General features: G+C 36.1%; 1 protein-coding gene across 1 annotated transcript in view; it reads left to right on the plus strand.

The window, feature by feature from the left end:
* Positions 1-18,139, plus strand: part of LOC150090711 (uncharacterized) — a 257,039-nt gene that overhangs the window by 11,759 nt on the left and 227,141 nt on the right. Inside the window, exon 2 of the mRNA XM_090369985.1 lies at positions 13,063-13,190. Coding sequence (XP_090226111.1) covers positions 13,063-13,190 — 128 coding nt within the window. The remainder of the gene's footprint in view (positions 1-13,062; positions 13,191-18,139) is intronic.

Raw genomic sequence — 18,139 nt, forward strand, 5'->3', positions numbered from 1 at the left:
AGTGTTATTTCTCACTATTTTATATATCCGAGTTATTAAGCTATCTTATTATTTATAATAACTAGTTTAGCCTTTTCTGTACCAGATGAGAATTGCCATATGAAATTGGCATATGAGCGTTATCCTAAAATTAATGCTCAAAAGCAGTTAATTTAAAATTAATCTATTGTTTTATAACATATTTTACATTAACATCTTCAGCATAGTCTCCTTCATGCCTTATGACTGCTTATCATTACACTCAATTGCACTCTGTTCTTCTAAAGACAGAAACCTTTGTCCATGCAATGGAGCTTGGGGAATAGATCGTAATTGCAAGGACTCGTGTCAGGAGACTAAGGGAATAAGGTAGTGCTTCCCACTTGTAATCATTGAAAACAAGCTGTGTAGACTATATGAGGCCTTGCGTTGTCATGGAGTGTGAGCACACCAACTTCCAACATCCGTGGCCACTCATGAGGAATTTTTGAGTGTAATTTCTAATGAAGAAATGTGTAATAATCTCCAGTTACTGATTTTCCAAATTACATATGATCATTGGGAATAATGCCATCATAATCATAGGTCTTTATGACTCTTTGTTTCACCTTTGTTTTTTTTTTTTTTTTTATTTTTGTGTTTTTGTATGGGCGGCTCCTAGAACAGAAGTTCATCTCCGCCTCGTTGCTCTGTTCAGTTTTTATACACTCTGTAAGGGTAAGGCCGGTGTGTGTCTTATAAAAATAAATATTTTTTTTTTTTTTTTTTTTTTTTTCCAAACCGAATCCACACAGGAATATCCCAGATTGCATGAAGATAGATGAAAAGGAAGGGGAGAGAGGGAAAAAGAAAAAAAAAAAAAAAAAAAAAAGCTTTTCATCCCGCACGGGAGAAAGTGATAGGAAAGAAAAACTGTGTTTGTGAGCTTATGTGTGTGTGTTCTGTAGCGTGATGTTGTGTTTTGGCCTATTGGCTACCTGGAAGGAGTGAGCACCTGGACGATTCCTCCAGGTACTCGTCCCTAGCAGAAGAAGGGCAAGGCCTCCCCTACTATCTGCACGCCCTCCTCCCTGGGGAAGAGTTCCCAGGGAAGAAAGAAAAACTTGTATAAGATGAAGAGAGGGAAGGAGTAAAGAGGAGAAGGACTGTTCCGGCCCAGGAAAGTCCCAGTCCAGGATGGATAGCTAGAACAACAACGCAAACAAATAAATAAATAAATAAATAATAATAATAAAAAAAAAAAAAAAAAAAAATTAGTGTGAGAGAGGAGCTTTCCTGGTCTGGGGAGCCCCAGCCCAGGTCAGAACGCGAAAAAAAAAAAAAAAAAAAAGATTTAATCCCACAACCTGGTCAAGGAAAGGAATAGAGCCAGGATGTCAGCAAGCAGAATGATGTTAAAGGGGAAAAAAATAACAAATAAATAAGAAAGAAAAGAAAGAGGGTTTTTTTTTTTTTTTTTCCAAATTATCCCACACGGGGTGGATAGGAAAAGGCTATCAGGAGAGTGCTAGGGCTACTAGTGCTAGCTGATTATGAGAAGAAGAGAGAGAGAGTAAAAAAATAATAATAAAAATAAATAACTAGTTATTGAATTGCAGAAGCTTCTAGGATGATCCTCCTCCTACGCTTGAATACGTCTGCCGCAAAGTGCTGTAGTGCACCTAAGTTCCTTTTGGAATGGACAAGGAGTTCTACTTGGTCAGGAGAAAATCCCAAAATTGCTGCCTGCAGTTGTTGTCTATGGTCCTCGTAGATAGTGCATTCAAATAGTAGATGTTCCCAACTCTCGACAGACCCACAGAAACAGAGGTCAGTATTTAGCAGACCTAGTTGGTGGAGTTTCTGGTTGAGAGATCCATGTCCAGTGACCAGAAAGGATGTTTCCATGCTGATTGAGAACCACTTGTTGACCGCTTTGCTGGTTGCGAATGTGACATCCGGTATAAATTTTTTCGTAACAATGCCTTTTGTGGTCGTGTCCCATCTTGTCTGCCAGTAATTGATTAGCTCGTTATAGCAACGAGCTCTTTCCTGTTTGGTATCACTGTCCAGGTTGAGTTCAATATCCAGTATTTCAGTTGGGATTCTTTTCTTCAGACGGTAGGCAAGTCCTCTATAGATAAGGAATAGATCCAGGGGGATGTTTCCAGATATTACTTGCAATGCTGCAGTTGACACAGTTCTACAAGCACGATGGGTAGCAAGAATAATGCTTCTCTGGATTGAGTTAAGCTTCTGTTTGATTTTGCAATTGGTCGCTCTGTGAAACCATGCTCCTGCAGCATACGTGGCGATAGGTAAGAAAACAGCTTTATAGTATAACTGTAAGGTACGCTTAGAGAGACCCCAGTCGCTTCGGGAGATTCTGATAATTGAGGCAGAGAATTTTCTGATTTTGGCATATAAATGTTGCAAGTGTGGTAAGAAGGATAGCCGGTGATCAATAACGACCCCAAGGACCCTGGTCTGTGTCACCAGGGGGAGCCGTATTCCATCTATCTTGACCTGAGGGGGCCGCCGAAGATCCAGTTTAGTTTTAAAAATCATCATATTTGTCTTGTGAGGATTGATGTGCAGTTTGTTAATCTTAGCCCAGTTGGTAAGGTTAGTTAGTACTAGGTTAGCAGTATCTTCCAGAGCAAGTCTTGAGTGTCCGGAGACAACAATGGTAAGGTCATCTTTGTTTGTTGCTGTTTAGTGGCAAAGATGGATACTTCCACTGAGCTGATTGTTACTTTAGTTCAAGATCAAAGGTGTTTGTCCATGTGACAGCAAATGTGGGACCCACCAGGAGGTAACCGTTCAATTTTGTAATGCCACATTTAAAATTAGTTGAACAGGTGATTTCAATATTCCAGATTCACTGACTATTTCTTCAGAGGTCATGCACTGTTTTCCTCCATAACGGTGGTAATAATGACTGCCAGTGTGTTGTCCGCAGATCTGTCTGAGCACCGCTTGTCTTCAAAAGTGGTCTGACCTTAATGAAACCTTTGAGTTCAGCATGAAATGCTGCTACAATTTATTGTTGACTCATCACACGCTTCCTGCAATATTCATGAATTTGTGTCAGCATTCAGAGGTCATGCACTGTTTTCCTCCATAACGGTGGTAATAATGACTGCCAGTGTGTTGTCCGCAGATCTGTCTGAGCACCGCTTGTCTTCAAAAGTGGTCTGACCTTAATGAAACCTTTGAGTTCAGCATGAAATGCTGCTACAATTTATTGTTGACTCATCACACGCTTCCTGCAATATTCATGAATTTGTGTCAGCATTTAACCATGTAAAGTTTCAGTTTTGATCTGAAACTGTAAATTGATATGAAGCAGTATCACCATCCATTTTAAAAGCATTTGCATAAACATTCAGTGCAGGAACTCTATTTGAAGCAGACTAACATTGAGGTTAAACTTCAGATTATTATCCTGATAAATTTCAGTTGTGCAGGCATATGAAGTGAGAAGCACATATGCATTGTGCATTACTTTTGGGATAACTTTCATAGATGCCATAATTTATCTATTCTAATATTGTAATCTTATTAAGAATTATTTCTGTGTATTTTTTAATGGTTCGTACATGTGGCATTAAGGGCAATTTACTGCTATGGATAAAGCAATGGGTAAGTGGAAGAAGACAGAGTGGTTATCAATGGGCACTTCTGTTCATGGACTAATGTTATCAGTGGAGTCCCCCAGAATTCAGTGCTGGGTCCATTGTTGTTTTCAATAATTACAGTAGCCAACAATTTTAAACTTTTTTTCGATAACATGAACGAAATCAACTGATTTTGACTAAATTGCATGTGCTGAAAACGAAAATGACAGTAGAAAGTTCATAGCATGTCACATTTTCATGTTATCACATCGTGCTCCTTTTTTCAAAAATTTGTGAATTTTTACTTATCTAAATGTACTTGACTACTTTTCTTGTAAATTAATTTCTTGAAATAGAAATGATGACCAGTAAACATTCCAAATGGATAAAAAATAACATATTTAAACTTTATAAACACCTATTTGAATTTAATAAGCAATTGACGCACAAAAGTGGAGGCAAAAATAGGAAATCATACTACTTACAGTTATTTTTTCCTCTTATGAGCAGAATGGTCCTCCCTTATTAGAAACTAGCAATAGTCACCCATCATTGCTGGATCCCATCATCCTTGGTACCTTTGCTCCAATCGTGTGGATATTTTGGTGGAATCATTCCCCCTGCTCGTCACTGACAGATCCCAAGTTGTCCGGAAAGAAGTCCAGGTACGAATGTATCTTCGGCAACATTTGGCATCTGAACTTTTGATAGTTATGGAACAGTTCTATCAACCCTTTATAGTTCTCTACTTTTTTATTCCCTAAAAATCCACTAACAACAGCTCTGAAGAATTTACACGCAGCTAATTCAGTGTTGTGTTTAGTTTCAAAGATTTTTTTTCCCTTTAAAAGTCTAATTTGTGGACCTACGAATACCCTCCTTCAACTTTGCATCACTAATTTTTGGAAACTGGCTTTTTAAGTACTTGAAACCTTCACTATTTTTGTCCAGAACGTTTACAAAATTTTTCGCGAGATCCAACTTAATGTGCAAAGGCGGAAGAAGCACCATTTCACTAAAGGCGTGCATTTGATGTTGAGCATCCCGGGAACGTATTCTTCTCTGATTGGCCATTCCTTCATAATATAATGATGTTCTACTGCTCAAGTATCCCATAAACACAGGAAACCAGGAGACGACAATACTTAATAAAACCACCCTGCAGTCCAAGGAACAAAGCAATTACTTTTAAATCCCCACAGATTTTCCAACAATATTTCTTATAGTTTAAGTAATTTAATAGCAATAACATGCTATAATAGGTTTACAGTCACAAAGAGAACCTTCCATTTGATAATAACCTCCAAACTTTTCATTTTGGTTTCTAAACACAGAAATCTTTGTGGTTTATGCCAGCAAATTCTGCTGTTGCAACCCAGATCCTAATAGCTCAGCCTGTTGCTTTGAAAGATTTAAATCCCTAACCAAATCATTAAGTTCACTTTGCTCAATTAAGTGTGGGGTTTTATCATTTTTCAGGATTATAACAAACGTCTGCAGACATTGAGGGGGCAGGTGTGGGCTCAAGTGACTCTTGCTCTTCTTCTGGAATGGTGATTTTTTCACAGCTAGGTGGAGGAATAGGGAGTTCTGGTGTGTGTGGCACTGGTCTTATTGCAGATGGAAGGTTGGGATATTTTATTTTAACTATTTTTTTTTTTTTTTTTTCCCTTGAAAACCCCTTAGTATTTGTGAGGCAGAAATAACAATCTTCGAGGTGTCTTGTTGGTTCTCCCCAGATCATCAGAACAGCATTTTAGAATTCTTCCCCTTAATTCATTCAGTTAGATTTACATAGCATGTTATACAGCACATATATGGTGCCCACTTTTTATCCTGTTCACCCATGTGGCAACCAAAATAAAAATAATAGCTTGTATCACCTTGTCTGTGATTGATCAACATTGCAACTTTACTGTAAATTGTCCACAAACATAGCAAAAACTGTTTGGCAAATTAACCCACACACACCATTTTTCCTCCATTTCATGAGTTTTCACAAAACTGAAGTGGAACTTTAAAACACCACAACCTACCACTAGACCTCACAAATCGAAACTAACCCCAGAAATGTACATATAAGGGCTAAAGACAGATTGTAAACAAGTTGTCTTTCACAACTTGTTTACAAGCTGCCGGAAATATAGTATGGTCCAAACATGCTACTTCAAAATAAGGATTATACAAAAATAATTCAGAGCAGCCACAAAACTAAAAAGAGGTATTAGTATACCATTAAACAACACAGATGTCTCTTTTGTTATAATAAATTCAACCGGGAAAGGTACAGAGTTCAATATTGGATGATTTTGGTTGATCTTGAAGCTATTTTATGTTTTTTTTAAAACTGTTTTTGCATTTTTCTAAAAAAATGGGATGTGATAGAAACTTTTTACTGTCATATTTGTAATCAGCACATACAAATTAACAAAAAATGCTTGCTTTCACCCATGTTAGCAAAACCTTGACCAGTGTTATTAATGATATTGATGAATGTATATCAGGCTTAAATAAAAGTCGAAGTTTGCAGATTACACAAAGATTGGCAGAGTGGTTAATGACAGTAATCTGGGTGAGCTACTGCAACAAGATCTAACTTAGGTCGATGGGTTGAGAAATGGCAGTTGAAGTTTAACATTGACAAATGCAAGGTACTTTATATGGGTAGCAGTTAATCTCTGAGTAACTTATGAACTGTGGTACTATGCTCAGGGTAGTGTGAAATACAAAAGACCTGGGAGTAATTGGGCAGTCAGATATGAAATTCTCTCTGGCAGACAGGCTGCCAGGACAGCTCATGGGGTTTTGTCAGTAGTATACAGAAACTTTGCATTCAGGTATTAGGAGGTGATTATCCCTTTGTACAAGGACATATTTAGGACACATCAGCACATACAGATTATGTGCTGAAATTATGTCTTGAGTACTGTATACAGGTGTGGAAGCCCCACTTTAGGAAGGATGTAGATCTACTGGAATCAGTGCAGAGAAGGACAACCAGATTGGTGAAGGGAACAAAAGGGTACTCTTACCAAGAAAGACTTCAGTTATACAAATTGCAGTGTCTGGAGACTAGGCACATATGGGGAAATCTAATTTAGGTGTTTAAGGTCTTAAATGGATTGAGTAAGCTGAATGTAAATGGCATTCTTCATTTTGCCGAGACTACACACATGAGGGGACATAAATTTAAGTTGTAGAAGAAATGTTGCAGGATAGATGTGCGGAAGTTTTCCTTCAGTCAGCAGGTGGTTGATTGTTGGAACTGCCTTCCATCTGCTGTTGTGGAAGTGGCTGCTTTGAATAAATCCAAGGAAGAACTAGACAAATTCTTGGAGGATATGGATGGGTGAAGTGCATAGATTTTTTTTTTTTTTTTTTTTGGTTGATGCTGTATGAGCTTGCTTTCTTATATCGTTTGCCACTACTACTACTAAAACAATATATATATAAGTTTGTTTGTTTGTTTTTTGGTTTTTAGGAGCATTAGCAACTAGGGCCATATTGCTCCGAGATATGCGGTGCATTCCCTGACCTTTCTGCATCCTCCATATTTGGTGGTGATGGGCTCAAACCCTGGTCTAATCAAGAAGCGTGTGCTACGCACTGCTGCTCCTTCCCACCTGGCTACGGAGGTGCCTACATATATAAGTACAGGTAGTTCCCGACTTTACGAGTTAATTTGTTCCTAATGTGCGCTCGTAAAGCGAAAACTCGTGAAGTTGGAATTTATTTCCCGTAGACAATGCTAAAAACAAGGCTTACATTCTGAACAATGAAATTGTTCAGAATGTAACCATAGTAATGTTAAATAAAGGTCAATAGAACAATAGTTTATGCTTAAATAATGATTTATTTATCCAAAGAAATGAAAACATAGTCTTTAAAATCATGCAAATTATAATAATAAAGAAATTATTTACGTCATGCAAATGTTAAAGAATGTTTTCTTCATTACCATCAACTGAATGCACACTCATTGATGTTTCTTCATTTATTGTTGGTTTTATTGGAAGCAAAAGGAGTTGTCTTCTTCAGAAATTCTTCAAGAGTCTTTTGTTTCCAAGACAAATGACTCTTGAAGTTGTTTGTCTTGTCTTCTCTTTTCTTTAGAAATTTTATGATAGCATGAAAATTTGAGTGCGCTCAAAATTCGAATCTTGTGACTTGAAAATCTCAATTGCTTTTCTGTGTGTTGAAAAGCTTCATCAAGCCCCTTGAGAGTGAAGGAACGAACAGGAGTTTCAGCTGCTAAATTGTCCTCTTCCTCAACTTCTTCACATTTTGCCATTTCAAGGAGGTCTTCATTTGTGAGCTCTCCATTGCATGTTTGAAGCAGATCAGTGACGTCAGTTGTAGAAACTTCAAGCTGCAATTGGTTAGCAATATTAACGAACGCTTCTGTTTCATTTTGTACGATCTCTGCTGTTTCTTGAAATCCTTCAAAATCATCAGTAAACTGATGACAGAGTTTATTTCAAACACCCTTCATGTTCCCTGTAATTTTGTCCCAAGCTCAGGCTCATTTTATTATTTTGACTGCATCTAAAATATGGAATTCTTTAAGATTTGACCTCCCTCATTATCTCCATCTGAACAAATAAGTGCGCGCACGCACACACAGTAGTACTGTATTGTATAGCTACCTGCATGGTTTGAAATGCCATATTTGTGAACGTTTAGCATTTATTTATTGCAATTAATGTTCATATTTTCAATTGTGTTGATTCTTGATACTTGAAAAAAAGAACTTGTCAAGTGGGAACTGCCTGTATTACAAATATAATTAAATGTTTTTCTATCCCTCTTAAATGTAATCTTTCTTTCACAATTTTTGGTAGAGACACAAAAAAAATAAGTTAATCTCTTTCATATAATATGAAAGAGATTAAACAGTATTTCTTTTTGGTTAAGAATGAAATAGTTTTAATAAGTCCAGATGTTCAGTGTGGAAATTTGGCTTTTATTTTTTAAGTTAACTGCATTTTTTCCTTTTTTGTGATTAATATATGTGATTAATTAATTAATTAATTAATTATTAATTAATTAACATTTAATTAACTGATAATATATAAAAGTAACTGTTCTCACATCACTGCATATACCACACAATATAATATTCATTGTGTTTTGTAATACTCTGTTTCCTCCTGAATATTTAATAAAAATGGAAATACAACACACATTCATGGATCTTCTGTGATTTAATAAAATAAAAAAGTGCAACATGTACCTGAGATCATAATATGCAGTCAAAATTTTTGTAATGCACTTTACCTATTTCCTCTTGGATTTTAATAACAATTGAAAGATAAGACATTTCATGTTTCTGCTATGATTAATATAATAAGCAAGTAATATTACGTGACATATATTTAGTAAACTGGTAACAAAAATAATGAGCTCATCAAAAAAAGCATTTATTTCATATGCTTTAACCAAGAACATTTCTCTCTGAACACCTGCCACATTGTCCATTCCTTCCTCCAGTCAGCACATGGCAACGAACAATATCCAATTCTTCAGCTGCAGTATACAGTATATAGATAGCCCTGTGTAATATATATGAAAAAAAGAAATGTTAAAATTTGCGGATTTCTATTTGTCCAATTTTATTGAAATTTGGGATACCTCAACAAATCTTTCTGAAAGGGTGAAATATAAAATTTCCTGAAAATCTGTACCTTGGTAGCTTAGTTATTACATGTGGATGGATAGACAGGCAGACAGACATGGGGAAGACAACAGGTGCTATACTCATATATGTGAATGTATATTTACATATATGAGTGAAAAGAAAAGTTTTTAGGTAGGGAAATAATTATGCATTTTCACTTTGCTGTTCTCTCTCATACACAATTAAGTGTGAAAGGGCAGCAAGAAATGCATGAGTTTTATCACTTAAGTGAGAGAGAGAGGGGAAGAATTAAAGTCAAGAGTTTTTCTTTTTAAAACCTGGGTATGATGTGACAGTTGTTATGTCCCCTGTTTAGAACTTATTTACGTTTAGATAGATATGCAGTATATTTTACCAATACAAGTTTAGTTTATGTATTCTAAAGTGTTAAATTGTTAGCAGTCAAACCCCAGTATTTTAAAAATTAGACTTTTGGAATGTATCATTATTATACATGTTTTATTTATTTATTTTTTTTTATGGAGAATATTCTCTTTTACAGAATTCACACATTTTTGGACTGCCCTTTACACATAATAAATTGCCAAAAGTATTCAGTCACCCTTAAAGATTTTGGAAAAATAAGTTCACTGTCTGTATGTCAGGAATAGATATAAAAGCAACTGCATTCACACTAAAAGTAAGCAGGTTAAGAAATAGTAGATGAACTAATCTGTGGAGCTGAACATTTTTTTTTTTTTTTTTTTTTGTTAGTTGTTGGCACATCGGCTTCTGTGGCCATAATGCACCTCCCAAAGTTTTTGCATTTTCTACTCTGATCCAAGGCACGGTTTGAACCTGTGACTTTTGGGTTGCCAGGCAGGCAGTTTACCCACCCGGCGAGCTGAACATCTTCCAACAAGGATCATCATTGGATGCCATATTAACAGTCAATCTGTTTGGTCCATTGCAGCTAATCTGCAACACCCTGTATCAATGGTGGCTGACATAATCAACAGATGGAAAGATCTTAGAGCTGCCACAGCCAGGAAATGTGTGGGTAGATCATAAATTGACAGAAACAGACCAGATGACATTCAGAAGAGTGGTACATAGTATTCAGTGGGGACCCTTCAGGTTCCCATTGAATACTGTCATTCAGGGAGACCATAGGAGCTGATATAGTATAAGGACAATACGATGGAAGCTGCAAAGCATCAGATTTGACAGAAGAGCTGCGGTACACAAACCAAACATCATGACACAGTGCACAGCTTCAACTTTCCTGATGCACAACTCGTAATTTGTTCCTGTGGTGTTAGCAAGCAGTATTATGAACTGATAAATCATGCTACACGATCTTCCAGTCTGATGGCCACATCTGAGTCTTGCATATGCTTGGAAAACCTCCAAGTATGTCGTTCCAACTGTGACTTTGCCATTCCAGTGGAAAGTAATGAGTTCCTGCAGCAGTATGGGATAACCCTTTTTTGTTTCAGCATTACGGCACACCATGTCATACTGTACAGTCTTTATTGACTTGATTTGAAGACATGGCATGCAAAAACTTCGTTGTTCTGCCCAGAGCCACAACCTTAAGTTTATTATGAAGGTGTTCAAGTTATTGAACACCTTCATAATGAACTGGAACACTTACTTCAGACCAGCCTTACACGCCCATTATCAGTAGCTGAATTGACCACTGTTGAATGGACCAAAATGCTGCCTTTCCATTATCAAAAATTGGTTTGAAGTCTGCTGGTGAGGATACATTCTGTAATTAAGGCTTGAAAGTTGGGCCAACGTGTTATTAAATATTATATCAATAAGAGGTTCTTTGAAATTGATCTGCAGTATATTTTAGAAAGTGTGATGGTAGTGCTATGATCATAAATGTATATTATCCTTTTAATATAATACCTATATTAAGCAGTTATTTTTGTCTTACCTGTCAGTGAGCTAGGTTTTGTGATCAACTTGTTTCATATAAACTCCTCTGGATGTAATAGCTGTCATGTCGTTCCAACTGTATATGCAGAAAATTCATTTTACTTCTGTTTTATGCGTTGCTACTGGTGTAGGGATATAGCATACTAGTATAGTAAATTCTGTTCTGTTCATTTTTTTTTTTTTTTTTTTTTGCCTCATATGGAGGTTGCAAAATTTTTTTCACTCCATAAACTTAGGTTTTCTGTCTACAGACAACCTAATCTTAAGTACCTATTATGTTAATTCTAATATTATGTACCATAAAAACCTGTGGCCTTTCATGGCAATAAATTCCTGCCACTGGAGATGTTTGTGGATAGCATGATGGCTGTGATTATTGATGCCACATTAAGTTGTTTCCCATCAGGATGAAAGAAATCTTTTGGAACTCTCCTATTCCCACAAAAGAAATAAACAGAACATAGAATATGTGAAAATTTAGAGATTCTGTAACCTATGGGCTCTTGTTGTGTAGCATTTATTCTAAACAATTTAACTTGACTGCACAGGAGTATAAGTGAAAATAAATTAATTTAAGATGAATTAGAAATGAAAGCTGTTTTTTCATATGCATCTTATTCTTATTAACCTCCGGAATGAGCCACTTTCCGAGGGTATTCAAAACCTTTGAAAATAAAGTCCTAGTCTGTTGAGAACCTGAGTGCCTTCAAATAAAACTATGATATGTATTTGGGCTAATGTCATCTCTTTACCTGTTGTCACTGTGCAGAAAAATGCATTCAAGACTGTTTCTGACTAGTTTTATCACTTTTGAAAGATGTCATTATTTCATAACTCCTGCAATTATTCAGAAGCCAATCATGCAATCAGCTGTGAAAAGCCATTCATGAAAGCAGTCAAGTTAATTGCATAATGTCAGTTCACTGGAGGCAGATCTCTTTATTGTTTACATGTGTGAGGCTATGTGACCATTATGTATTCACACTTTAATCTTCTTTCATGTTCTCATGAAGAGTGGATGGTTCTTTGAAAACAACTTAGAATAGCTGTTTTTATTCATTTGTTTATATAATAGCTCATCCTTCACAAGGTGTTCTGTTGAAAGCATGCCAGATTAATTTTATTAAAAAATAAAACCAAATGATTTTACAAAAAAATTTAAACAGCAACTATTGCAGTTATGAACTTGATATCTTGTTTTCCATATAAACAATATCCTTGATCTTTTTTATGAAAAATCTTCTTGTGCTACCACATTTTAATTGTTTTGGGAGTTGTATATTTAAAAAAATTAAAAATAACTACTCTAGTTATGAATACAATATTGAATGTTAGAAAAAATTCAATGAGAAATATATGTTTATTTGTATTGTTTGGAATGCAAAAATCACCAAAATTCTTCATTACAAAATTGTATTTTCAAAAAAAAAAAAAAAAAAAAACTAATAACAAAGAAATGATATTCTCTCCTTAAAGTATTAGTAATCATTTAGTAATTTAAAATTAATAAGTATTAATAATTAGTAATCATTTAGTAATTAATAATCTTTAAAGTATTAGTAATCAATGGGAGAAAAAAAAAAAAAAGAGAGAAATATTGAAAAATGGCTGTGCTATAAGCATTTAAATGTTGCATTTCACACAATTCCCACATGCCATCTGGTTACAAAAGGTGTGTGTTTTTGGGGTATTAAAAATTATATATACTAGGATTTAAGTAGTTTTTGCACATTTTAAACCAAAGTTTTTGATTCCAAAATATGCTGTGGTCGATTTCAGCTTAGTTATTTTCAGTGCTGGAGTTTTAGTTCTAAATGTCACAATTCGTTAAAGTAGTAATAGGTTTTTTTAAAAATATAATTCTTCATACTGAAATTGAATCTCCAGACTAATTTTAAAAATTTGTGTGATTTATAGGTGCTGTTATTTCTGAAGATGTAGCCAAAGAAAATCCCATGGAAACATTAATGGAGAAACTTCGATCTAAAGCTAACCACTATAAACCGTGGGGAGATATGTCGAAAGCAATAAGAATGGCTGTTATGGTAAAAGAATTTTTTTGAATTGGTTTCAGCTCAAAGATGTACTTATTAATCAGAAAAAGTGGATATTTTAATTGAATTGGAAGTTATTCTTTTATGTATATTAACAGTGAAAATATTTTGATAAATGAATTTTAAACAATTACAGCTATATTCTTGTTGAAATGAACATAACATTAAGATGAATTTGAGGGTTTAGTGTCAAACAATGTTAACTACAAAATTGCATTTTTGTTTTGAGACAACTTTAGTTTTACTTTATACACAAAATAACAATGCATATCATGTCATAGAACTGTATCTCTCTAGTACTTTACAAGTTAACTTAGGCTGTAAGTACATTTCCAGTAAATAAAGAAATTGTCAAATGACTTTTTTTTGTTAATTACAGAGAAATATCAACTACAAAATGATTTTAAAATGATTTTGTAGTTAACATTGTTTGACACTAAACCCTCAAATTATAGTACTGTAATTAAGGTAATTACTGATATATATATATAGGATGTCTCAGGAAAAATGTGCCAAACTTCAGGGATTGACACTTCAGTATGTGTCTGATTTCGAATATGGAATTATGGCAATTGTAAGAAAAGATTGCTATGAATAGAATACCTTGTTAAACACAGTAGTCTAGTCATACCAATCATTTCATAGCATGATTTTAAAATTAAAAGTTCCAAAATGTTTTAAAATCATCTTAAAACTTACTCCTAAGTTAGAAAATCAGTTACTTTAAGAATTGAATGTCAATAAAACTTATGATAGCTTCTCAGAATGTGTGCCTTTTACTTGGTTTAAGGCACACACATTCTGAACAAATAAAAATAAATCCAAATGTAGACTGTAATCTCCCTCTTGTTAATTTTTTTTGCATATACTAATGATTTCATGTGACCCCAGATGTCTAAAAGGTTAAGGTCAGGAGATAGCTGACCAAGTATAAGGGCCACCTTAACCATTAAGCGACAGTAACATTTCAGATAATGGAAATGTGGCAGAACTACATCATGATTGAAATACACACACCACTGTGCCTTTATGAAACATCCTCCAAAAGGCCAATCATCTCATTTTCCAAAAAAAATTATATTTTTCTGCACTGAAACATTGTTGAACATATATAGTCTGATTAATTGGTGCCCAACAACTCTGCACCTTATATTTACTAAAAGCCCACATTGGAAATAGTTTTAACAATTGCTTGGGATTGTCATCAGCTTATATGTGCTTTTTATAAGTATTATTCATTCTACCTCAACTCAATGAAGTGAATAATGCTCATATTCTTGGTGTGTGCAAGCACTCTTAATTCACTGAGTGAATAAAGGATGCCTTCACACATCAAGATTAGCAAGCACCCAACAAGAAAAGTTCACTCAACGTTCATAATCTGCCTCTTCAAGATAACATTACTTGTTGAAAGTGGTAAAGATGTAAACATCCTTCACTTATTTCCATCTAAACAGTGTTTTAGAAACTCCAAAGTGTAAGTGTGTGTGCGCTGAGTACTTGTTCCAAGTCATTGCTGCTCCAATCAAATTCTTTTGAACTTTGTGATTAACTTTACATTCAGATACAATTCCAAATGATCTAGCTTCCCACAGATGTCAGTGTGTAGCAATAGAAATTTGTTGATTAGGGATGATAGTGCCGGGAAATTGCGGTTGGCTTTCTTCAACAGCTTCTTTCATATTATCATTGCAAATACTATATGAAGTGGATGTCAGTGCACTCCTTTTTGGAAAACTTAGCCAGCATCTTTCTGGTAAAAGCACACAGTTAAACATGATCAGTCTAATAACACACAACCAAACACTTCTTATATGCTCTCAGAACACTTGCAAGAACTAGACTACGTAACTAGACCATGACTTGTGCATGTTAGGCAGTGCTGCAGTTACTAGTAGGTTTATTTCTACACTTAAATAGAAAGAGTGCAACAATATTTGCTGATGCTATCGAGGCAGTGTTAGGTGGATCGGAAACTGCTAGCTTGGGGGGGGGTTCACAGACAGACTAAAAGGTTAAAAGTAGCCGCAGGCAGAGGTGAAGGTGATTCTTGCACAACTTCGATTAGAATAAGTAGCAACCTGGAGCGAGGGGTGCTGGGGTTTCAGAGACTGATGGCAGTCATCGGGAAACAGGTGGGTATATGGGATGTGTTAGGGTAACTAATAATAAGGATAGGTACATGTATACCAATGCTAGAAGTATAGTAAATAAATTTGATGAATTTGAAGTGTTGGCCAACACATCAAAGGCGGATATTGTTGGGATAGCAGAGACGTGGTGTCACACAGATATAAGGAATGCAGAACTGGAATTTTGGGAGTACAATGTGTACAGAAAGGATAGACACGATAGGAAGGGAGGGGGTGTTATGCTGTTAATTAAGAAAAACATAAAATCAAAAGAAGTGCATCCAGTTGATATAGATGAACAGTGCACTGTTGAGTCAGTTTGGTGTGACATAAGCACCGCAAAAGCAAAAATAAGGGTAAGAGTGTGTTATAGGCCTAATGAGTACAATGAACAGTTGTACAGAGAAATAGAGTGGGCTAGTAAATCAGAATGTCTTATAATGGGGGATTTTAACTTCCCAGATATTGACTGGAACTTTTGAGTTGGTCACTCACACACTAGTAAGACTTTTGTGGATTTATTGGATGATTGTTTTCTGCAGCAGCATGTTCGAGAGGCAACCAGAGAGGGTAATACTCTTGATCTGGTTATCAGCAGTGATCATTCATGTATTAAGAATTTGCAGATAAAGGAACCACTAGGTGGCAGTGATCACAGTGTACTGATGTGGGATTTACTTAAAGATATAATTACCATCAGGGGTAAAGGAAAGGGTTTTTGCTTCTGTAAAGGTGAGTGCAGTGGTCTCAGACAGTTTTTAAATTCTGTACAGTGGGATCAACTGACGATGTTACCAACAGTAAATTCTAAGTGGAAAGCATTCAAGGAATTAATCGTGGATGCTACTAAAAGTTTCATACCTATTAAGAAATATTGTTCAAGGTTTAGGCCTAAATGGTTATTAAATGAACTAATGAGACTTGTTTTGTTTGTTTGTTTGTTATTTGGTTTTTAGGAGCATTAGCAACTAAGGCCATATTGCTCCGGTATATGCGGTGGTCTTTCCCTGACCTTTCCGCATCCTCCGTATTTGGTGGTGACGGGCTCGAACCCCAGTCTAATCAAGAAGCGTGTGCTACGCACTGCTGCTCCTTCCCACCTGGCTATAGAGGCGCCTAATGAGACTCGTGACACAGAAGAAAAATGCATGGGATGCATATAAATTATCAGGCGACACAGAAGCTTATGGCAGATATAAGCTAGTCTGTAATCAAGTCACAAAGGATGTTAGGCAGGCGAAGGCAGATTACAAGAAATCTTTGGCAAAGGATGTTAAGAAAAACAGCAAGGATTTCTTTACTTATATAAACTCTAAAAGGAGGGGGATGAATTCTGATTGGTCCACTTGATATCGATGGTTCCACTGTTGATGATCCTGCTCAGATAGCAAACAAACTGAATGAGTATTTTTCATCTACATTCACACACGAGGAGTTATTAAGGTTTGAAAATGGCAGAAAGTTATCAGATTGTAGCAGGGCGCTTAATGATTTTGTAATAACTGAGAGCAACGTGGAGGAGAAATTGTTGAAGTTAAACAATAGAAAGGCACCTAGGGTGGATGGGATCTATCCAGTTCTATGAAAGGAGGCGGCAAAGCAACTAAGCAAACCCTTAGTGATAATTATGAGAGCATCCTTGGACTCAGGGGAGGTCCCCACGGACTGGAGATGTGCAAATGTATCCCCTTTCACAAAGGGGGATCGAAGGGTGACATGAATAATTACAGACCAGTTAGTTTAACTTCTGTTCCGGGTAAAATAATGGAGTCACTGGTTAAAGATGCATTGCAGGATCATCTAGACAAGTATGCAGCAATAATTCAGACACAGCATGGGTTTGTTAAGGGAGTCTTGTCTCACAAATTTCATAGGATATTATGATGTGGTTACAAAGGAACTGGATACAAAAAATAATTTTGATATCATATATTTGGATTTCAGGAAAGCTTTTGACACTGTTGCGCATGGTAGACTATTGTACAAATTGGAGCAGAATGGTATTAAGGGTACGTTGCTACAATGGATAAAAGGATGGTTGGGTGGGAAAAGACAGTGTGGTAATTAATGGGTGCTGCTCTTCGTGGACTAATGTTATTAGTGGAATCCCACAGGGTTTGGTGTTGGATCCTCTGTAGTTTTGTATATTTATCAATGATATTGATGAAGGTATATCAGGCTTAGTGTCGAAGTTTGCAGATAATACAAAGGTTGGCAGGGTTGTTAATGACAGTATTGACAGTGTGCTACTGCAACAGGATCTAGATAATTTGGCCAGATGAGCTAAGAAGTGGCAACTGAAGTTTAACCTTGACAAATGCAAAGTACTACATATGGGTAGAAGTAACCCCAGAGAAACGTACCAACTGTGTTGTACTACACTTAAGGTGGTAGAAAATGAAAAAGACCTGGGAGTAATTGTGCAGTCAGATATGAAGTTTTCTGAGCAACGCAGACAGGCTGCCAGGGCAGGTCATGGGGTTTTGTCAATGATATATAGGAATTTTGCTAGCAGGGAAAAGGAGGTGATTGTCCCTCTGTATAAGGCAATTGTCAGGCTACCTTGAGTACTGTAGACAGGTCTGGAGGCCTCATTTTAGCAAGGATGTAGATTTGTTTGAGCGTGTACAGAGAAGGGCAGCAAGATTGGTGAAGAGAATGAAGGTATCCTCTTACCAAGAGAGGCTTAATTTCTGCAAATTGCAGTGGCTGGAGACTAGGCACCTGCGCGGTGATCTGATTGAGGTGTATAAGGCCTTGAATGGGTTGAGCACGCTGAATTCTGATGGGATCCTTCCACTTGTTCAG

This window comes from Mastigoproctus giganteus, chromosome 1 (genome assembly GCF_048544385.1).
Source record: "Mastigoproctus giganteus isolate SK-2022 chromosome 1, ASM4854438v1, whole genome shotgun sequence".
NCBI classification, from domain to species: Eukaryota; Metazoa; Arthropoda; class Arachnida; order Uropygi; family Thelyphonidae; genus Mastigoproctus; species Mastigoproctus giganteus.